Here is a 22,926-nt window from a genome sequence, read left to right on the forward strand (position 1 = left end):
TCGTCACGTGACGCTAGCGGCCCAAAACGCATGCGCCGTAAGGATTACCCTTCGGCGATCATCTTAAAACGGAAAGAAGCAACAAGAGCCAAAGATGTCGCTACGTAATCTAAATGAATCCTACGCTTAATTATCGAATCAATCAACTCGAATTTGCCCGAATGATAGCTAAGAAGAATAATATAACGTCGGATCTAATCTGACTACAATATATTGTATAGTTGATAAAGTAACGAGGTCTTAAAAAATCGTCATTGTTTTCTTTCCTTCAAATGATTCATGACAAGTATGGCGGATGTTGACCGAATATTGGCGGAGTTTGGGTTATTCTTTAAGTTTTGAGATATATTCTGTCGTGTTTTGTGTATTTAGGAATGGAATTACGCGTTGGGAACAAGTATCGTCTCGGTAGGAAGATCGGAAGCGGATCCTTTGGTGATATTTACCTTGGTATGTATCAACTTTCCACTTGTCATTGTCTGAATTTACTTGTCTTCTGCTCACTTAACCTTAAATAGATTCTTATATTATAATAATCTTATCGAAAACTTAACTATTGAATACAGACAATGAATACCGATTATTTTCTTAACCTTTTCTCTAAGCATTAAATACTCTTACCTTTTTAAATACTGTAATTGTTTCAGATCAGCTGTTTTTAAGATTATAACTTTACATAATTTATAAATGAGTAAATAAATAAACATTTGATGAAAAATTCTTATATAGTTTTTATAGGCAATTGAATTTATATTTTTAAATTGTTAATTATATTAATATTTATTAAATGGCAAAATTATGATTTATTAACAGTTTAATTGACTTTGGAATTTTATTCTGTTAAGTGTATCAATGATACTTTGTTGCTTTATTACCAATTATGGCTCATGTACGGTAAATATAAACTAGTTTTTGTGTGTTGCAGATTTTTTTTATTTATCATTTAACTTATCATTGTTAAAGGAAAATAAGTTAGCGTATATAGAGTTTAAAAAAGATTTCCTCGAACATTCCTTGTAGATTTTGCTTTTATGTTCGATATTTGTGTCGAATGAGATACTACTAGCACATTTTTTTGGGGTGGAGTCAGAGGATGGATGCAACTTATTCTATTTATAGATTCAAAATATAAAGAAAAGTTTTAGTCTTTTATAATAAAAGGAAAAACAAATTATATTGGACGCCGAAATATAAATGACAGCTTAGGAAATCAATTGTCAAACCGGTCGTAAGGCTTATAGATATGTTATTGTCTGTTGATAAATGTATTAAATTATCAATATAACGTGAAAATGATCTTTTATGTGTTAAAATAATATAACCTGTTTCGAAACATTTTGCACGTTAATAATATTTATTAATGGTTCAAATCCTTAATGAAGATTATATGTGCAATGTGTATGTTCGGTATGCGTGATGTGTTTAAATGTAACGCTAATAAATGTTTTAATTTTTTAGAGTTAATTTTGTCGAGAAGGGACGTAAGTTTTTCGTACGTATCTTTCGATACCGTCGTTTGATCTAAGTTAACAAACTTTTAAATTTTGAAAAATAAAATATTAATCGGAAACTGTTGCAATATTAGGCATTTGTATTTGCATGATATTTTCTTTAATAGGATTATAAAATTAAAAATGAAATCGATAATGACATTTCTAATTACATGTTTTATAGTTAAATAATGTCGAAATTTGTTTCAAAATATATTGCATTAGCTTATGTAAAATTAATTTATGTAATTAACATATAATAAACAACATTTAGAAACTATACGTATTGATCGTAAAATTTTTATTTTTTAAAAATTATTTTGCATATTGCTTATTGGTTATGTTTTTGCGATTTGTTCAGCATTGAGAGAAATTATTTTAATATCATTGGGATATATTAAAAGATTGATTGATTGTAGTGTTTTTAATTTCAGTTAGTTTGTCTTCGGGGACTGTCTTGTTCCACATTTGTGCCTAATGTATTTAATCAAAAGTTATAATCAACTAGTTTTAATATTAAGAGTCAATTTTCTCTTTGTTTTCATAGCTGTAATACTTTAGGTTATTTATTTTTCGGTTTTATAACTTATTATAATAAAATTTGAATGAACATTTTAAAACTTCTTAACAAGATGAATTTGAACTTAGTTATACATCATACCATTAACATTGTTGGTTGTTCTTAAGTAAATTATAACAGAGCAAATTATAACAGTTAATTGATTAAACTGATTAGTAGTTTTTAATCTTTGAAATAATCATTTATCAAATCATTTCATTTATAAAAGAGAATTGTAAGAACAATGCTAATTTCTTAAAAAGAGTATGAATTTTTGTTTTAATTTTGTAAAAAAACAAAATTAGGTACTTCTGATTATTAAAATCAAATCTATTCAGTCTTTACCATCATTAACATGAATGATTAAAAAGTTTTAAAATAAATCAAATATAAATGAATATTATAATAATATCTGGTAGATGTCAATAAAAAATGATCATATTGTTTAATTAATAGAAATTTATTTTTGGTGTATAGCAATAATCTGGTCATGGTACAAATATTAGATATTAAACAAAATTATTGGGATATTGTATTATTGATATTTTAAAATATTTCGAACACGTTTAACGTCTCAATTTACCATAATGAGATTTTAATAAATTCCTTTTATAAATTATATTAAAAATTTTGAAGCACATGGTCAATAGATAAAACTCTTATTTATTTACTATAAAATGGATAATATTTTGGTTTTAAGAAAATATATTGTAGAACATTAAACAGAATTTCAACTGAAACTGCTAATACAGCAATGAATGGAAAATTTGTGAGAAAAGAGATATGATTGCCCTACTGTTTGTAATGTAAGCAGAAAATAAGTTTTGAATCATCATATTAAAAAACACATAACTCTTTTGGTATGATAGTTTTTTTTCTGTTTGACATCTGACTGTTTTAAAAAATTTAATTGTATGTATTTTTTGCATATGTATCATGCTGCTACAAATCTTAAAAAAATTATTCATAAGTTAGTTGAGAATATAGTATAGGATTCCTTGCCTATGAAACATAATAGTTCACATTGTATTTTGATATTGCATAAACAAAAAAAATTGATAGATTATTGTATTAATTTCATTTATAACAAACAATTCATTTGTTTGTTATAAATGAAGTTATAGTTTTATTATTAAACAATTAGTCAATATTAAACACAATAAAAAATATTTCTGTGTGGAGTTTTTTTAATGTTATATATTGAATCATGTGGACTTGAAATCGTAAAGTATTTTTAGGAGAATCTAACCAAAAAAATCTTCATTCTCTATCATTAAGTGAATTAATTAAAATCGAATAAGAAAAGATAAATTGGATAATATATAAATCATATTAATAAGAATATATATTGGAATTATATTCATATAATGAATTAATATTTCTAAGCACGTTTTTGTTTAATAAACCTTATGTTGTAGCCTTATAATTATAATGTATATCTTATGATAAGGCATCTTTGGTTATTAGCTGTTGGTCTGACAAAGATTAGACAATTATAAACATTAGGAATAATTCATCAGTTGTTTATTTTATGACAGGATTTATTAGAATATGTTATCATATTTGTAGTATTTGTTACTACTGTACTACTACCATAAGATTTTCGACTATAATGCTCTTTCAAATTAAATAGAAAAGCATCAAATGAAAAACAATTAAAAGAATACAAATAATAATAAAATTAATAAAAATTTGTTTGGATTAAATATTTAAGATTTTACTACCCATTTTACATATTTTAAATAGTTTACAGTTGCAGATAGAAAATTTATTTTATTCATTGTGTAAATCCCACAGGATAAAATTACAAATTTTAATTATATATTTTTGAAATGTAAACAAATATTTTATATGCAAGCTATAATATAATTGTAAATGAATTAAGATACTAATGTTACTTAACTATAAGCTTAATTATGTTGTATTATATAATCTTGAATAATTTAACCTATATTATGTGTTAAGAATTTGTAAGTTCAACTCTGTTTTGTAACTTTAGTTAGTTATATAGTGATTTAATACTATCATAATAATTTATAAAAATACTGACAGAAATATTAAGAACACCAGAGTAGTGTAGTATTGAATAAAATATTTCTGTGATCTTTGAATTCTAATTAATTTTAGAAGATAAATAACTATATGTTAACTACTAGTATGCAAAAAAAATCACTGAAATTTTTTTATTTTGAAATATATATTTCTATATAAACTAACTTAAGTTATTTTAAAATATTTTGATACAATTTCAACATGTTTAATATAATTTTTGTTGTTATTTTAACGCGTAAACAATGATTTTTGAGTAGTTTCATCACTTTAAGTTATATACAAATACTTGATAAACAGATTTTAATAAGATGTATGTTATTAATTGCTAGATATAATTGACTCTGTTAATTTATAATTCAGAGTTTTTTCTTTTATTTCATTTATATATAAATTTACTTTTTGTGTTTATGAGCATAACACAGACATGGGCAAATGCGGCTCTTTTTGAGTTACGTGCGGCTCTTGCTGAAAGTGTTAAATCTCTGTTTTTTATTATTATTTTTACAATTTTAGTTTTGTAATTTTGTGAAAATATATTTATTAAAAAACTTCAATATTTGTTTTATATTATATAATAAAATCGCGCACCTTACCATACTATCTGCCGCGACAGTACAGAACTGCGGCTCCCATGCATTTTGCAAAACCTACATTTCGGCTCCCACTGAACTCTTGCTTGCCCACCCCTGGCGTAATGTAATATGGTACAGGTGCTAATGACAGTATGTGTAATTTCTTGGCTTTCAATAATAATAAATACTATTTTTTTTTCATCTGCAATGATTTGTAATAAGTCTGTGCATCACTAATTTTTAGAATTTTTGGTGTTTATAAATGCATAAATTATTATTTTCTTTGGAAATATTTTATCTAGTAAAAATAAATCTTTAGTTATAGACAATTATATAGTTGCTATATAGTTAATTCAATGAATATAAGATTATTATTAAAATAATATGTAATAATTTTAAATTTAATTAAATTTTTTAAAATTTAGATATTAAAATTTTACTTGAATTTCTATAATTTCAAGTATGTTTCTTTGCTGTTACCAAAAAAGTATAGAAAACTATAAGAAATTTTAATATCTTGGTTTTGTGATGAATGCTATGTTGTGTAATTTATATAACCGAACAGGATTTTAGATTATATTTAGATTTTGTACATTAATTATAATATATTAGACAGAATACATTAACAGTTGTGAATTTATGAAAATATCTGATGATAATGATTAAACACAGTTTCAAATATGTTTTGATTTTTTCCAAAAAAATTAATTTAGTATAAAAACTAGGTATTTTAACATTATTTAGCAGAAGTTGAGAATACTTTAGTATCAAAAGAGATGTGTTGTTAATATCTCTGTTGTGAACTAAAAGCCTTCAACAAAAAGTTAAACCATGTTGAAGTGAAATGTTTTCAGGATCAACCTCCCATCTTTGGTGATACAAACCATAAAATATTTACAATAGGGAGATTTAACTATGTGTAAAATCATTTTGGGAATTATCTATGTTGATGACATTAAGCGGAATAAATAAATATGACTACAGTTAGTAAAAATAGTTTGTTTTATGGTACACAATAAAATATGTTAAAACAGTTGAAATTAATACATCAAGTTATACATATTTTAATTACTATTTTATAGTGTCTTTAATGACACTAGATAATTGAAGTAAGAAATGCCAACAATTTGAACTGCTCTACTGCAAGCAAGTAACAATTAAAATGATTAATGTTTAAATTACTGGTTCAGAGTAATAATGACTGCACATTATCAATTAGACATTGAAGCTAAAGCATAAAAAGATAACTTAATGCCTACTTACCTAAAAATAACAACTATAGCCAAATTCTGATTTTAATAAAATGTACTATGAAACTTCACATAAATGAAGGTTTTGAAACTTGCTAATTCTGATAACAGTTAATGTCTGATAGTAGAATCTGCTTATTGTAATCAGATATTGTCATCTATTTACTTATAAAACAATGGTGATAAAACAGGGTTGACATAGCACTTATTTTTCATACAAAACATGTTAACAACCTAGTAAGGCTTTTTACTGTAACTGACCATTTGTGTCCAATACCCACACCATTTAAAATTCTCAATATTATATTAAAATGAATAGAATTTACTGTTACTATAGTTTACATGTCATAATTATTATTAATTACTTAAAAGTACAGTTTACACAAATTATTTCTTTAGTTGAATATTCTGAACATATACACTGGACGACAAAAAAAAATAATGCACCATGAAGGACTTGTTGGATTTGAATAAAAATTGGTATGTTGCATCATCATAGCTAGATATGTAAATGATTAGCTTTTGGGATCAGGTTCTTGTGTTGTATCGCCTGCAGAGAGTAGAAAAGTGTTTCTTCTGTCTGGTATAAAGGTGCATGCTGTGACGACTTGTGCATATGTTTTGCGCTTGTCTTGATGGTTGTGACTTTGTTGAGTGAAAGACATGCCTCTACGACACATTCGACGACCTTACACTCAGTTAAGTGAGTTTGAGAGAGGTTGCATCATTGGATTGAGAGAAGGAGGATGGTCATACCGCCAGATTGGCTGCCATCTGAACCGTTCTGATGGAACTGTTAGGATGTGTTATGAGCAGTGGGTACGTAGGGGTACGCATGAACGGCAAACAGGCTCCGGACGCTATCGACAGACCACCAGGTGGGAGGATTGTCTCATTGTACGTCAAGCACAGACAGCACCTACAGCTTCGTCATCTACCATTCATGCAGCAGTGGCACCTGCGTTACAGAATCGTGTATCCAGCCGCACCATTTCCAGGCGCTTAGTAGAAGGTGGATTGGTCTCCCAACGCCCAGTATGTGTTCTACCATTAACAGCCACCCACAAACACCTCCGTCTGCAGTGGTGTCTTTTACGACAATCATGGACAACTACCGACTGGCAGCGTATTGTCTTCAATGACAAATCCCACTTTTGTTTGGGGGCTCACGATGGCCGTGTGGGGGTATGGCGGCCTGCTGGTCAAGGCATCAACCCAGCCTATACTGTGGAGCAGCACACGGGCCCAACCCCTGGTGTTATGGTGTGGGGGAGCCGTGACATACGACAGTAGGACATCTCTAGTTGTCATGCGTACTACCCTCACAGCCCAACGATATGTGCAATACATCCTCTGGGCACATGTGTCGCCCCTCATGGCAGGGCTTCCAACAGGCATATTCCAGCAGGATAATGCCCGGCCACACACTGCAGCAGTCTCCCAAGCATGCCTACGTAACATTGCCACACTTCTTTGGCCTGTATGGTCTCCAGATTTATCGTTAATCGAACATGTGTAGGACTACCCGGGACGCCAGCTGCGACAGCCGCAGGATCTGATGCATCTTGAATCCCAGTTGCGTCATGTGTGGACAGATATGCCACAGAACATTATACGCAACCTTTATGCCTCTATGCCGAGGCATATCACACCTTGTATCCGCGCTAGAGGCGACCCAACGGGATATTAGTGCTTGCACTGTATTGAACATTACTGCAAAATAAAGTATGTTTTTGCTTTATGGTTGCAATCATATACCTATCTAGCTATGACGATGTCACATACCAATTTTTATTCAAATCCAACAAGTCCTTCATGGTGCGTTATTTTTTTTGTCGTCCAGTGTATTCATATTGCGTACATCACAACACTGTTTTGAATTTTTTGTCAAGGTTTACTTGATAAACACTGCTTGAATTATACCTGAACTCAAAAAGGAATCAGTTGCTTGTTCGTCGTAAGATTTTCTTCTGGTAAATAAAATTTTTGCAATTGTGATTGATAGTCTCCCATAATTCTCTAATAGGGGCTAGTTTACTTTTTGATTTTTTGAGTGACCTGATAACTTTATCATCAGATCTTAAGAAACGGATAGCTGCAAATTGTTTTCCCATAGCGTCATGGAATATTGGATTGACAAATATAGGATCCCAGTACTTTCTAAAATCCATTTTGCTGTGTTTATTGACATTGATAGTCAATAATCGACCTATAAATGCTTGTAACTGAATTGTATATATTGGTTTCATGTGTTTTGCAATACTCTGGTAACTTCAGAATTGGTGTGCTTTACCGTTTCAGTTATTTAGTCTAAAATAATTTGAAATTGTCAATATTGTTATGGATTATTTTTCCTAGCAGTAGAATAACTTTATGAACACAGCCACCAATTATATTATGATTCCTGTTTTATTATATTTATTATATTTGCTGTATGTCTTGTCTTATCTTGTCTGTTGGATTCATCTGGAGATTTCAGCCACCTAGGCTATTTTCTCTAAAGTGCTGCCACCTAGTGGTTAAATAAAGTGGCCCGTTTGTCTTATATACACTTCCAAGGCTGCAATATGTTGGTTTTCCGGTATATCGACCATCGGCCAGTAGATTGGGGTTAAAGTGCGGGTGAGGTCAGGATTGATGGATAAGTTCTTGCTGAGGGTACGTCTGGGTCCTTCGTAGCTTGGGCAGTGGAGCCAATAGTGATGAGGTGTTTTTCTGCGCCGCAATTAGGACATGGCGACAAGAATATAGGAAGGACTTCAGCGGGGCCGTGTCTGTGCAGAGGCAGGCCAGTAGCGTTTCCATATGATGGGAGGAAATGTGTTGGTATGGCCACTTGGCAAAAGTAATATATGTATAGCAGCACAAATCCTGAAACACACTGAAAAATAACTATAATACAATAACACCACTTGTCCATCTGCAAATGCTATAAGTACTCATATAAACAACAAAGACAAGAAGAAATTACTTAGAAATCATCAAACATTACAGTTTTAACAGTATAAAACTGCAAACTTGTATAAACTTCTATAGTGTCTAATGGACACATGTGGGTTGTTATGTTGTCTTCTCGAAAATTGCTAAAATATTAAAAAATAATATTCTTCCGAAAAACTTTAGTAAGATAAATTGGAAGCTCACACAGAAAGGATATAATACATAAAGTGATTTTATAATAGAATAAATAGTTTTGATTTGGCATGCAAATTTATTTGAAAATGTGTCTGTCAGACACTATTGGGTTGTTTAGGATAAAGTTGAAAAATGAATAGAAAATATGGGATGAATTGTTCTCACTCAGTATATAACAATTAAAATAAAATTGACAACAAACATCTTTATTTTAAAAAAGATTATTTTTTCACTTAGCATTCTGATAATGTACAGCAATCTCTTATTAATGGGAGTAATTGGTTTCATAAAAATTGCATAAATGGAGTCATGCTGTTTAAAATAGAGATGTTTCGTATTCTCAAATATAGTACTTTTTTTCTTACTGGGGTAGAAAGACAAATATAACAGATTACTGATAACAACACACTTTTTGATATAACTCATTTATTTAACATTTTCAACTGCATTAAAGTGAATTTGTTTAAGTGAAGAATGCATAGATGAAGGGGTTACTTTATTATAAAACTCTTCTATCATGAATTTCATTTATACTGTATAAGACATTAAATTATTAATGCGAAATAAATGTTTTAATGTTGTAAATTGAAAGAACAGAAATATGAATTATAAATGCAAAAACTTAAATGTTTACAACATAATATTTCTACTTAGCTTTCATAATTATTTGAAATTATCATTTTATATAGATACTTGCAAATTAAAGGATATGATTTAAAAAGTTAGAATATTTGACATAATTGTAAATATTTTATAAAAAAGTTCATTGTTAGATAAGAGTGTCATAATTTTTAGTTTTGTAGAATAAATCCAAAAGAATATATGATTCTTAGTACAGATTGAACCTCCTTAATCTGGCAATCTTGGTATCTTGGTCGTTGCCAGATTACAGAAATTGACTTTTAAGACCCCTATGGAAACTATCTACATAACCATATGCTTAGTCCTTAAACATTGCAATATTATTAAAGTTAGAACCAAGCTTCAGGAAATGATATAACCATTAATGTTCCAAACAAGGTTTTTATTGTTTCATGTAATATAAAGCCCAAAACTAAAAATACTTTAGTTTCTGCAGCTCAGATTACACTAGAAGTTAGCAAGGTCTTTGTGGTCAGTAGTATCTTTGAGGTATGCAGGTCATTAGGGTATCTACACTGGTAAATCTGAAACAGAGGAGATACAGGAAAATGAATTATCTATGTTGGAATGTGTTTTGAATGAGTTATTAACAAACCTCCTTCAACCATTGTTGCAGTGTAACTTGTTTCTGGCACTTGGCTTTTCTCCATTTTTTTTTAATTAAGAAAACAGACACAATAGATCTATTAACTAGTGACAGTCAATCCAAAACATATTGGACCATGGGAGTCGCTAGACCACAGATTGCAGGATTAGAAATTTAACCTATAATTGCTAAATAAATTGTCAATGAAAACAATAATAATATTAATGAAACTAGTTGTTTTTTTTTTTTTTTTTTGTTATTCTACATTGTAAATAGACTAAGCTTATATTACTTTATCTTTTAATGAAATTTTTAATAAATGCTCATCTATAAATAACTTTGATTTTAATGTAAAAGAAAATAATCTTCTTAAACAGTTTGGATTACATTAAAGTTAATGAAACTTTATAAAATAATAATGTATATTATTGTAGTTACATTTTAATATGAATGATTTAGTTAAATGATGAAGTGTAAAAGAAACAAATCATTTTGTACTATGTGTTGTTGTTTTGAACCTTTTTATTTTATGAATTACAATATGAGAAAAATAATATGTTCACTTATGGGTTTGCTTTGCATAATGGGGATTTATTTCATTACAACCCTCAGAATTATGTTTCTGAAGTAATTGAATTTGAATGTTTTGAAAAAGTCGTAAAATGAAAAATCTCAAAATGATGAGATGACAACCACATACATCTACAGGCAATGTTCTTGGAGCAAAACTATTAACACATACCTGTTCATACGATTTTAGGATTTTTTTCAAACATTTAAACTCGATTACCTCAGAAATGTGATTCTAAGGGTTAGCGCTATATGTTCCCGAGTGCTTCGATTATTACGGAACATTATTTTTTGAGATAGAGCCTCTGCCACGGTATAGAACTATAAAAGTTGTACTAAAATTAGTTCATCTATGCATTAACTTTGTTTATTACCACTCGAACTTTTCAGATTTATTATTTTGTTTTTAAATACGGAATGAAGTATTTAAAAAAAATTTTTATATTAAAATGTTTGTAAATTATAAAATATATATACATTGATTAATCCAACAATATTTAATTAATACAATATTTAGGTTTACTAAATTTGTCTACTCCTGAAGTCATCAGCTAGCACTTCCAAATGACAAAGACCAAGCAGAATAGGATGCTTTTGTAAATATTGATTGTATTTGTTCCCAGTTTATAACAAAGAATGATTGGGTATTTTTTAACATATTTAAATAGTTTATTTTAATTTTAAACAGATATAAACAAAAGTAAACATTAAATCTGTTTAAAAAGTTACCTGAAGATATGTAGTTGTTTTGTACGTTTGTATTGTTTAGAGGGTTTTTGCATTACCGAAGAGAGGGTAAAGTTTGAAATACATATACATTAGTAAATCATCCAATTTGTTTTATTAGTCTGCTTGATCTTTGTCATTTGAAAGAAGTGTTGGCTGATGAAATTGGGAATTGGCTACTACAATATTTAGGTTTTTCTAAATTTATGAAGTGTTGGTGGATTAATCAATATTAAAACTTGATCCATATTTTTATGATTTAATACTATATATACATTATTTTTAGTTCATTGCGCTTATTATATCACTTGTTATAAAATAAACGAGTATCTCATAAATACTTACATATCCTCAGCATTCTATAAATTTTGATTCCTTATATTTTGTGATTTGATTCAAATTTTTACTATGGTTTTTCAAATATCATAAATAGTTGAAAAGTTTTTTAATAAAATTTATTTCGTTTCATGTTATTAATATTCCGATTTCCTAAAATCTTATTTAATTTCATTCTTCAGAAAAAAAAACTGTCTTTTGATGTTAACAAGAAAATTTACTCAAACTTTATATGTAGCAAGTACTTTCAATAATTATCACATTTGTTATTTAATTTTACAGTAGTTTAATCGTAAGTCAGTATATAAAATTTTGGCTTGCTTCTCTGATACTTATTTCTTAACTCTTATTTCTAAAAGTCACTCAAAATAATATATTGAATTGAATTTCACTTTAGTATATAATGTTACCTTTATGTTCATTTCTACAATTGCTGTATCTTTATGTACTTATATGCGAGTAAATATGGTATATTTAAGACGAGGTTTTTATTCATTTATGACAGCTTCAAATTCTTAGGTCGTCCTATACGTGTGAGCGAAAGATTCTTTGTGTTTTTGCAAATAATTTTTGTGAACCGAGTATTTGCATTTTTTACTGGATGCTTTTACCTTCTTGTAAAGACATAAGTATTTTATCTGGGTTGTTTGAATCGTTCTTGTATATTGTCAGGAATAAAGATGAATTGGATTGAATTCCAGATTGAAATTCCAAAATCACATGGGTGCCCAATTAAGTTTTAATCTATTCCCTTGTGAAAACATACAATTATTCAGAAATCAGAATTTAGAGAAACTCATAAGTGTAATCGACTATTAAGAATTGGCAAAAAAGGTTTCCAATTGTCCAGCTTTACATGAACAAATTATGTTGTCGATTTTACGAGATTTTTCCTTAAAGTTTAAAATACCAGTAATTTTTGTGGGACACTGTGTGCATTTACGTTCATTTGATATTTTACTTGTGATTAAATGAAATGAAATTAGAATTGTATTAATATATCAGATTTTCTTTATTTTGATCTTTAAAGTCACACCTTGTCGTATATGCAAGTAAATACGGTAATCATTTTTTTTCTTTTTGTTGATATATATATAATGTTGTTGAATACTTGTATTTTTATTAGAGATTTTATATAGTCTTATTTAAGAAAATTCAATTAAGCTTTTGCTTATTATTAATTTCTAATCTTGATGAGAAATTTCATAATACCATTATATTATCATTTTTTGTGCATATTGTAGAAAACTATATAAGAGTAGCCTAATAAATGGTATTGGAATAATTTTTCAATACCATTTGCCAGGGTATCTGGTTGTTGGTTTAATATTTTAAAAGCCGCCATCCATCTGTAGTACTCTTTTTGGTTCTCCATGAGCCCTTTCAAGAGAATCTCTAAGAAACGAAAGTTGGTTTAATATATAGGGTATCTGGCTTGTAGGTTAAATAGAGCTCATATTTCAAAGTAAACTAAATTTAATAAACTGTTGTTGTCTGATACAAAAACTTGTGCATTTTATCATACATTCAAACAATTTCAATATGTGCACCCTAAGTGGCACAACAAATGTCCAACCTGTACTCTACCTCAACCAGGTATTCAGCAACATTTGTGGTGTGACACTGGTGATAGCTTGATTAACCTTGCATTGCAATGATCTGTGTTTACCACAGGTGTGTAGTATACCAGGTCCTTTACAAAACCCTACAGGAAAAAGTACTGTGAGATAAGATCTGGTGAGTGTGGAGGCCAAGAGAATGATTTAGTACTTTCCCAATCCATCTTTCTGGGAACAGCCTATCTAAAAATTCTTGCAAATTGTGCTGGGGCTGAAAAATGGTTCTAGGAAGAAGCTTGAGGTACAGCATAAATTTCCAACATGTCTAGATAATTTGTTCCTCTCACTGTTTTTTCAACAAAGAAAAATGGGCCTATTATCCTGTCTTTTGTTAATGCACACCACACATTTACTTTTGGTGAGTCTCTTCTGATCTCATGAACCTTATGACGATTTACACTTTCCCACATCCAACAATTATATGCCTTTTAACTTTATCACAGATGTGAAAAGTTGCTTTGTCAGAGAAGCACACTTTGTCCAGGAAAGCATTATTCTCTTCAATGTTAGACATTTGCTGAACGAGTACTGGATATCATGTATGTCTATCCTTAGGATAGATTTGCTGGTGTATCTAAATCTTATAGGCCTGTGGATGGATTGTGGACCAAGGATTGCCAAGCTCTAACTGGTATGTCGAATTGACTTCTTTGGACTACTTGTGAAAGCTGTCTGAATTTTTTCCATGTTGTCCTCAGACACTTTCCATTTGTTATCCTTCCTACAACTAGACTGAAGACTGCCAGTTTCTCATAACCATGTCCCATTTAATGATGCTCACATAGGAAGGAATAGTATTATGACATCAAGATTTATTTTGAAATTTTCATTGCACATGTTTCACACATTTTGTTTCTGCCAACACAAGAATGCAGAACACTTTTGAGATGTCCACATTGCCATCTTTGCACATTCTGATCATCTGTGTAACACCAACACCATGGTATGGTATATTTCATAAATTGCCATGGATATCAGCATCATTTATATAAGTATTTCCAATCAAAATCTAATACAATGAAAGATATGAATGTTCATAATGTTAAATCTACAAGCCAGACACCCTGTATATCTAATTCTTAGTTTTTCTGTTCTGGGAATTGAAGTTTTTATCTTTGCAGATAAATTTACATAACTATCAAATCATATTTTAAGATTGCATTTTTAACGTTTAAGAATGATTGATTTTTTTAAAATTTAAAAGTGGACTGTATTCTTGTTACCAATCTGTTGAATTTTAGCTTTAATAGATAGTAGAGTCTTTATACTTGTACTTTTGTAGATGGAAAATGGTTTCATTAACTCACTCCTAAAGCCATGAACTCTTATGTCTGCAAACTGTGCTGCTTCATCTCACATTCTGAACACAGAGAATGATACTTACTGCAATGAATACTTTAGTTGGCATGTATTTTTCTCAAACAGTATACTTGATATTGTATAATAAAATGTTTTTTGTTAATTGTATATGGTTGTGTAAGTATCTAGACAATCACTTGGTGTGAAGCAAAAGTTTATGTAGAATTTTGTTTTACACATTACCCACTGACACACAATTTCAGCCTAAAACAAAATCAAACTATTTTTTCTCTTGAACCAAAATTATTTTTATTAATTAACTGATTAAGCTTTTGGCTTAATTTGGCCTTGACAAATAATTTGAACTGCATATTACTTTTTGATAGTTTCATAATTATAAATAGTATTCTGCTTTACATTTATATATTTGAAAACAATTTGTATATGTTATTATTTTAAACTTATACCAATGAGATAATGATTTTTATATTAATATCTTATAGAATGGAACTGTTATTTTTAATTTTACTGGCTAGTTGGGTTCATAAACTTGACTACTATATATTATAAAAAATAATTTTATATTAGCAAATTTATTTCATTTAGTTATTTATAATGTGTAATTGTGGTCTATTTTGAAATTTTGTTTTTAATTATGTTCCATTTTGTTTTATTGTAAATTCTAATATATACTTTGAACTCTATCTTTTATTGCATTATGGATTTAAACTTGAGGATTCTTGAAAATGTTTGAAAAGTAATTATTTCAATAAATCGTACTTTTAACAATATAGCATCACAAACTAATGCCACTTGCAATTGTAACTTAATGAAATTTCTTATGTTTGCTTTTGACTGTAGGAAAAAAAATTAACTGAATTTTTTTACAAATAATACTGACTGATAATTCATCACTTACTGTATGTGTCGTATTACTGTTTTGCAGGGTATGAATGTTATGTTTGTGAATAAATCGGTGCAGGCGACATTTAACGATAGTTTTTACAAAGGCTCTCTCTTGGCTTGATACCTCTCTATAACGCAAGTCCATTTGGTGGCCTTTACATTTTCTTTTGCAATATGTATACCACAGCAAAAAATTCAATTTAAATTGCACAGTACTGTAGGGCTACCGTGATTATCAGAAGTAATGAGTTTTGAATGTGACAAGGAGTTTATAATGCTTTCAATGAAAGACAAAGATTTTCATGTCATCTCTGACCATGAACCATTCTCTCTACTTGATTTTAAAGCATGTGACTTCCTGTGTTAGTGTTTACAATTTAGCTGTTTTTTCAATGAAATATTGAAAATAATTCTTAAAATTCTAAACATTAAAATTATAATTGTAATGTAATTCTGAATTTTGTGATATAGTAGCCAAAAATAAACACTGCAAAAACCTAACAAACCAGTGAGAAAATTATACACAAAGTGGAATCTTTTCCCTTGTGTTAAACAGGCATCATCAGGCAACAAACTGCTGAGAGGACACAGGAGATTGCTGAATACATGTGTGGCCCACCAGTGGCCAAGAGGTTTCATTCCCTGAACACTGGGAGTTTGGTCGTGGGTTCGAACCTCACCAGGACAGGCTGGTCACGTGGAGTTTTCCAGGTTTTCTCCACATCTGTAATGCCTAAATACTCTTAAAAAGAGCTCCCAGAAGGCATCCCCCTAGACAGATCACCCAAGTGTTGCATTGCTATAATTTAATAAAACAAACAAACAAACCGAACACCTGTATAGGGGAAAGGGCTGTATGATGAAAGATGAGAGGAGGGGGTTTTATATTTCATAGAAAGACTTCCAGGCAGGGGAGAAGAAGTCAACATTGCAATAGTTTATGGCTGTATTATGGTGGATGGCCTTGTAAATTTCCACTTGTTCTAGATGTTTAAGCACATGTAGTTTAGATTCATAATGTAGGCAGTGTGTTTCATAGAAGTCTACCTGGATGCCTGGGTCGGTTGCGTAGTTAGCCAAAGCCATATTGTTTAAACCATTTTTGATAGAAGTTTGATGTTCCTTGAGATGGATATGTAATGGGTGAGACATAGCACCTATGTATTGCAGGTGGCGGTTGTAGCGATGGTCAGTGATGGGGATACTGTAGATGTGTGGCAGGTGGTTTTTGTTGGGACAGTCTTTAGTGGCTTTGCTAACACAGGTACACATAAATATATCAGTAGTTTTTTAATTTTATGAGAGTATTTTTAATGATAAAGTGCATTTCAGAGGGATGTTTTTAACTATTAAAATAATTATATACAGCGTAATTAAAACAAATTTCTTAGCTTGTGTGTAATGCTTCTTCTTGCTTAGATGCAACTACCCTCTCACAAACAAAATGAGAGCTAAACATCAGATCATAAATATCTTATTTATTCTACAGTCATTATTTATTAATTTAAAATATTATTTAATAGCTTAATTGTAAAAAAGGCAGTAAAATAAATCTTCAAATAACTCCAGAGGTCAGAATGAGCTGGCTCATAGTTATTTTGTAGTTATTTTTGCCAGGTGCTCATGGAAATCGAAAATTTTATCATCCCTGTATTTCTGTATATACATACTCTTAAAACTTCTGAGAGAGACCATACATGTTACGTATTTTAACTAGAAATTTTTTTTAATCAGAATATTCACTTGAGATTCAGCATGTTTTTTAATTATTACCTTGGCTTAATATTCATTTACAAACTTTATTTACAAAGTCTATTTTGTGTATGTTAACAATCACAAAAATTTAAGAGTAACAAGTTTAAATACATAAATGAAATTAATTTGTCACAATAAATAAAAGAAACTTCTAGACAAACTGTAAATTAAACTTACTTCTATCCCAAAGCGGACAGTGCTAATATCCTTCTCTATCTTTTTTCACTAATGTTTTCGAATCTCTGGTTCTTCTTCAGGTGAACCGACAAGTTAAGAATCTTTCAAAAAGAAAAAACGAATTCCGAAAGTTCTACTTAAACACGCGCCGTCTTCGTCATTCTGTGCATGCGCAGTTGACGGAAGTATAGCCTTACGTTATCCCGTATCATAGACCAGCGTTTGCCAGGCCACCGATAATGCTAATTCTTCTTTGTTATTAATACATTTCTCTTCCTTTGCCATTTTATGTATCCATATCGCTTCAATCCATCTTAAATGGTGCGGCCGCTGCATCGTTTGTATTATTCTCGCCTCATTAAAAAATGGCTCTATCTCCGGGTCTGTAGCGTATTGCGCTAGTGCTGTTGTATATCTGTTATGCGCGATGTCCGCTTTATGCTCTTTTAACCTCACATCAAGTGATCTTTTCGTAGCTCCTACATATATTAGCTCTTTATCCCATCTATGATCTTTCATAGGGATTGTGTAAGAACTGGGAAAGATCATAGATGGGATAAAGAGCTAATATATGTAGGAGCTACGAAAAGATCACTTGATGTGAGGTTAAAAGAGCATAAAGCGGACATCGCGCATAACAGATATACAACAGCACTAGCGCAATACGCTACAGACCCAGAGATAGAGCCATTTTTTAATGAGGCGAGAATAATACAAACGATGCAGCGGCCGCACCATTTAAGATGGATTGAAGCGATATGGATACATAAAATGGCAAAGGAAGAGAAATGTATTAATAACAAAGAAGAATTAGCATTATCGGTGGCCTGGCAAACGCTGGTCTATGATACGGGATAACGTAAGGCTATACTTCCGTCAACTGCGCATGCACAGAATGACGAAGACGGCGCGTGTTTAAGTAGAACTTTCGGAATTCGTTTTTTCTTTTTGAAAGATTCTTAACTTGTCGGTTCACCTGAAGAAGAACCAGAGGTTTGAAAATGTTAGTGAAAAAAGATAGAGAAGGATATTAGCACTGTCCGGTTTGGGATAGAAGTAAGCACAATAAATAATTTATGTAATATCATTACAATGCTGGACTGCAATTTTTAATCATATTTTTAATTAATTTAATTTAAAATATATGCTCTCTAACTCAAATTAGTACTGTAGTGTTTTGCCCCTGTCCCTCATACTTTTCTATTAGCAAGGGAGTTAGGCCAGTCATCTAACTCCTTTCAGGGGAAAATTTTTGAATTGAAATAACATGACTTTCGGTTTATATTGGAAGTTTGTATATAGTTAATCAGGGCCTCCTGCCTCTAAGCTATCTATATCTGGTCTTGGCTTTCATGTATCTAATTCTGTTCTGGAGATTAAGGAAGGTCGGATGGTTGGATGACAGTAGGAATTTATAGATCTGCAATTTAAAAATTGCAGCCCAATGAAAATTTAAAAAATTAATAATGTTCAGTTTTATCATTATGTGGTGTTCATACTTCAGAAGAATGAAAGAGAATTGTTATACAAACTGTTATAACCTTGTAATCCTGAATTTTTGATGTTTAGGAAAGTTTTAAATAAATAGGTATATATACAAGATAATATCTATTTGGATATGTTTAACTTAAAATATATAGATGATAAATTACAGTTCATTGAAAATATTTCTGGTCTAATTCAAATCATTTAGATTTTATCAGTCTGATAAAATGTTGAGGAGAATGATAAAATGTTAAGCTCCAATCCTGTTGAGGGATTGTGAGCTACCTACAGAAAGAGAAACTTATGTTGACTTTTGTCTCTAATAATATGCAAACTGTTGTTCACTAAACCTATTTAGTATCATCACCAGTGATGTAACGAATAGTATATTCAGCCTCAGTCGAATACCGAATATTCGGCTAGGAGCGTTGCCGAATGGCCGAATATTCGGCCAAACTATTCGGCTTGATTAACGCATGTACGAAAATTGGCGTGCAAACTGCATTATGGCAAAGATCGTGAACCGTGCTCTCTATTGGCTCGCTGTCACTACGATTTTTTCTTCCATTAGGTCTAAATTATTTAAATTAATTAATTAAATTATAATTATTAAAGTTAATATGAGATGGAGCCTAACGTCTACCTCTAGTGCCAAATTGGTTTATAATTTATGTAATAGCCGTAAATAGCCTGCTATGATTTGGCAGTTGTTGGTATTTAGATGTAAGATATAACTTATAAGTTAGTTTATTTGCAATCGATCATTTTAACTCTTTAATTAAACACTAAAATTTTGTTTTTACTACGTATTTGTAGACTGAATAATACCCTAAGGATATACTTTAGTGGTGACATAATACGGTCTAGTTTCTCCCCAGTTGTGGAACAGTTCAAATATATCTTATAAATATTAAAATATACGCGAATACGAATATAACGTAATTAACTAAACAATAACATTAATGCCCGATACATTCTAACCTACACGCCATCAATGCCATAAGATATCGGGCTAGATAAAGGTTATAATATTATTTAATTATGAAATAATTTAATACTAGAGTTAGATGCTATTTCTTATTAACTTTAATAATTATAGTTTAATGTTCAGCATTAATAAAAGTTACAAAAATGATTAATTTACTGTGTTTTTGTTATTTCTTACTCCTATTTTTAGGTATTCGGTATTCGGCTGAATAGTGATTAAATATTCAGTATTCGGCTGAATAGTGAAAAATAGGCCGAATAGGCCGAATACCGGGTAGTAACCGAATATTCGTTACATCACTAATCATCACCTCTTTTCTTTTTTCTTTTTCATGAAGTATGAATCGACTTTTAGTGTTGTGCTACAATTTAAGTAAAGAGTGAACAGTTAAATTTTGTGTTAGATTTCAGAAATCTGCCACAGAGGCCCTTGAAATGTTTTAAAAATACTATGTCAATGAAATTTTGGGCTGAAGTCAGTGTTTTGAATGGCATTTATTTTCTAAGTGTTGTTGGAGGACAATGAGAAGTCTGGAGGACCAGATGCCATCACAACCCTTTAAAAACATTGAAGAAATTTAAGACTGGGTGTACGCCCTAAGGTGTTGAACGCTGCTAGTTTGTACGGTATGGGGTCACAGGAGCCTATGGGGATGTACAATTGGTCTGCAAGCGGTTTCCTGTACACTTCTGTGATGATGGAGGTTCCTTTAACCATGATACTAACATCAAGAAAATGAACATGCGTGTCATTCGCCTGTTCCAGGCCCAGAGTTACGCCGTAGCTGTTATTATTAAATGAGTCGACGAACGCCGCTATGTCCGGCTTGCTCTTCCATAAGATGAGTATGTCATCCACGTATCTCTTATATAGCTGTACATTGTGGAGGTGGTTAGGAAGGATTTTCTCTTCGAGTTGCCGTATTACCAGCTCGCACAAATCCCCTGCTACTGGGCTCCCCATTGGTACACCCCTTCCTTGTTTGTAGACTGTACCTCTAAATTGAAAGAATGAATTGTAGCACAGCAGGTGGGCCATCTCTAAAATTTGCTGGTGGAGGTTAGCATCATCGACTACTCTAAATAGTAGGTCTCGGATGGCACAAAATGCCGGTGGTAGAAGGATCGACGGATACAATGACTTAAAGTCGAGCACCGTAATAAATTGCGGGGGGGTGTCAATCTGCTTGAGGAGCTCTGAGGCATTGACTATTGGTTACGGTGAACTGGTAGTTTTCTAAGTGTGGAGCGATCAGATGGTGCGTGAATTCCTCTAATTTATGTGTTGGTGCTCTCATTTTATCAACTACTGGGCGAATCTGTTGGTCTTGTTTATGTGTTTTGGCGAAACCGAATAGCCTGGGTGTGTCAGGCGAGTCCATTACAATGTTCTTAATTGCCAACCTCTTAGCCAATTTAGTGTTGGAGAACCTCTTCAGCCTTGCATGTAGCTTTTCTACTGCGTTAGTATCTACCTTTTCACACTGGGTAACATTGATGTACTCCATTAATAACTGGTTATAAGTATGCTGTTTCATCAGTACCAGTAAGATTTGTGCGAGCTGGTAATACGGCAACTTGAAGAGAAAATCCTTCCTAACCACCTCCACAATGTACAGCTATATAAGAGATACGTGGATGACATACTCATCTTATGGAAGAGCAAGCCGGACATAGCGGCGTTCGTCGACTCATTTAATAACAACAGCTACGGCGTAACTCTGGGCCTGGAACAGGCGAATGACACGCATGTTCATTTTCTTGATGTTAGTATCATGGTTAAAGGAACCTCCATCATCACAGAAGTGTACAGGAAACCGCTTGCAGACCAATTGTACATCCCCATAGGCTCCTGTGACCCCATACCGTACAAACTAGCAGCGTTCAACACCTTAGTGAAACGGGCGTACACCCATTCCTCAACAAGACACGCTCTGCAGAAAGAGAAATTTAAGACTTTTTTGTATTGGTTGTTGAATTACCTTCCAGGAAGTTGCTGACTCTGCCTGAACAGCAAATGAAATACCAATCTGCACACACACAAAGTTGCTGCCAAATTTATCCCCATCTGTTAATCAATGTTTCCTCTAATTTTTTTTGTAGCTGAGTGAAACATGTACTTCTCTGAGCAAAAAAGTTTTTGCTGAGCATATATATATAAAATCTTATTTTTCCTGTAAAAATTTAAAGAATTAATTATAAAGTAGAGTTTAAAATTCATTTTAAAACATACTTCTATACAAAATATTATCTTTTGTCAATGATTTAATGTATTTAATTGAAATATACATAGCAATAAGCAAGTTACAGACAGAGTGAGAAATAAGTAAACAATTCAAATCAATGTGCATGCTCGCCTGCATGGCACATAAATTCTTGTGCGTGGCAACAATTTGAGCAGTGCACGGCCGCACAGCTTAGAGGGAACGTTGCTGTTAACTTGACCAGAAGAATCATTGTGTCAGAATCTGCAAAGATCTCTGTAGACAGACCACTGATGTTCTAGTATTCATGTCAAGTGTTGTTAGAGGATGAGAGGTTTACAGATATGACCCAAAAACTAAGCAGTCTTAGTGGAAAAGACCACAATCTCTGAAACTCAAGAAGGCAAGGAAAGTTAAGGGTATGCTTAAGTGTGTTAATTATCTTTAGAGCATTAGGGGATTGTGTACTGAGAATTTGTTCCTCCCAGTCAAAAAGAGTGAACTTAAACTTTTTCAGTGAGTTGAGATGATTTCGTGAAGATGATTGTTGCAAAAGATTGAAACTACAGCTCTGAC

At 31.3% G+C, this 22,926-nt stretch overlaps 1 protein-coding gene across 2 annotated transcripts in view; it reads left to right on the plus strand.

The window, feature by feature from the left end:
- LOC136985077 (casein kinase I-like) overlaps positions 1 to 22,926 on the plus strand; it is a 40,618-nt gene continuing 17,692 nt past the window's right edge. The window contains exons 1-2 of one of the 2 annotated variants that reach the window (XM_067282282.1): positions 1 to 286; positions 373 to 450. In XM_067282282.1, the coding sequence (XP_067138383.1) occupies positions 280 to 286; positions 373 to 450 (85 nt within the window). In that variant the 5' untranslated portion in view covers positions 1 to 279. The remainder of the gene's footprint in view (positions 287 to 372; positions 451 to 22,926) is intronic. The other variant, XM_067282281.1, reaches the window with a different exon arrangement.

Source organism: Centruroides vittatus, unplaced genomic scaffold (assembly GCF_030686945.1).
Source record: "Centruroides vittatus isolate TY-2023 unplaced genomic scaffold, ASM3068694v2 contig_950, whole genome shotgun sequence".
Taxonomy (NCBI): domain Eukaryota; kingdom Metazoa; phylum Arthropoda; class Arachnida; order Scorpiones; family Buthidae; genus Centruroides; species Centruroides vittatus.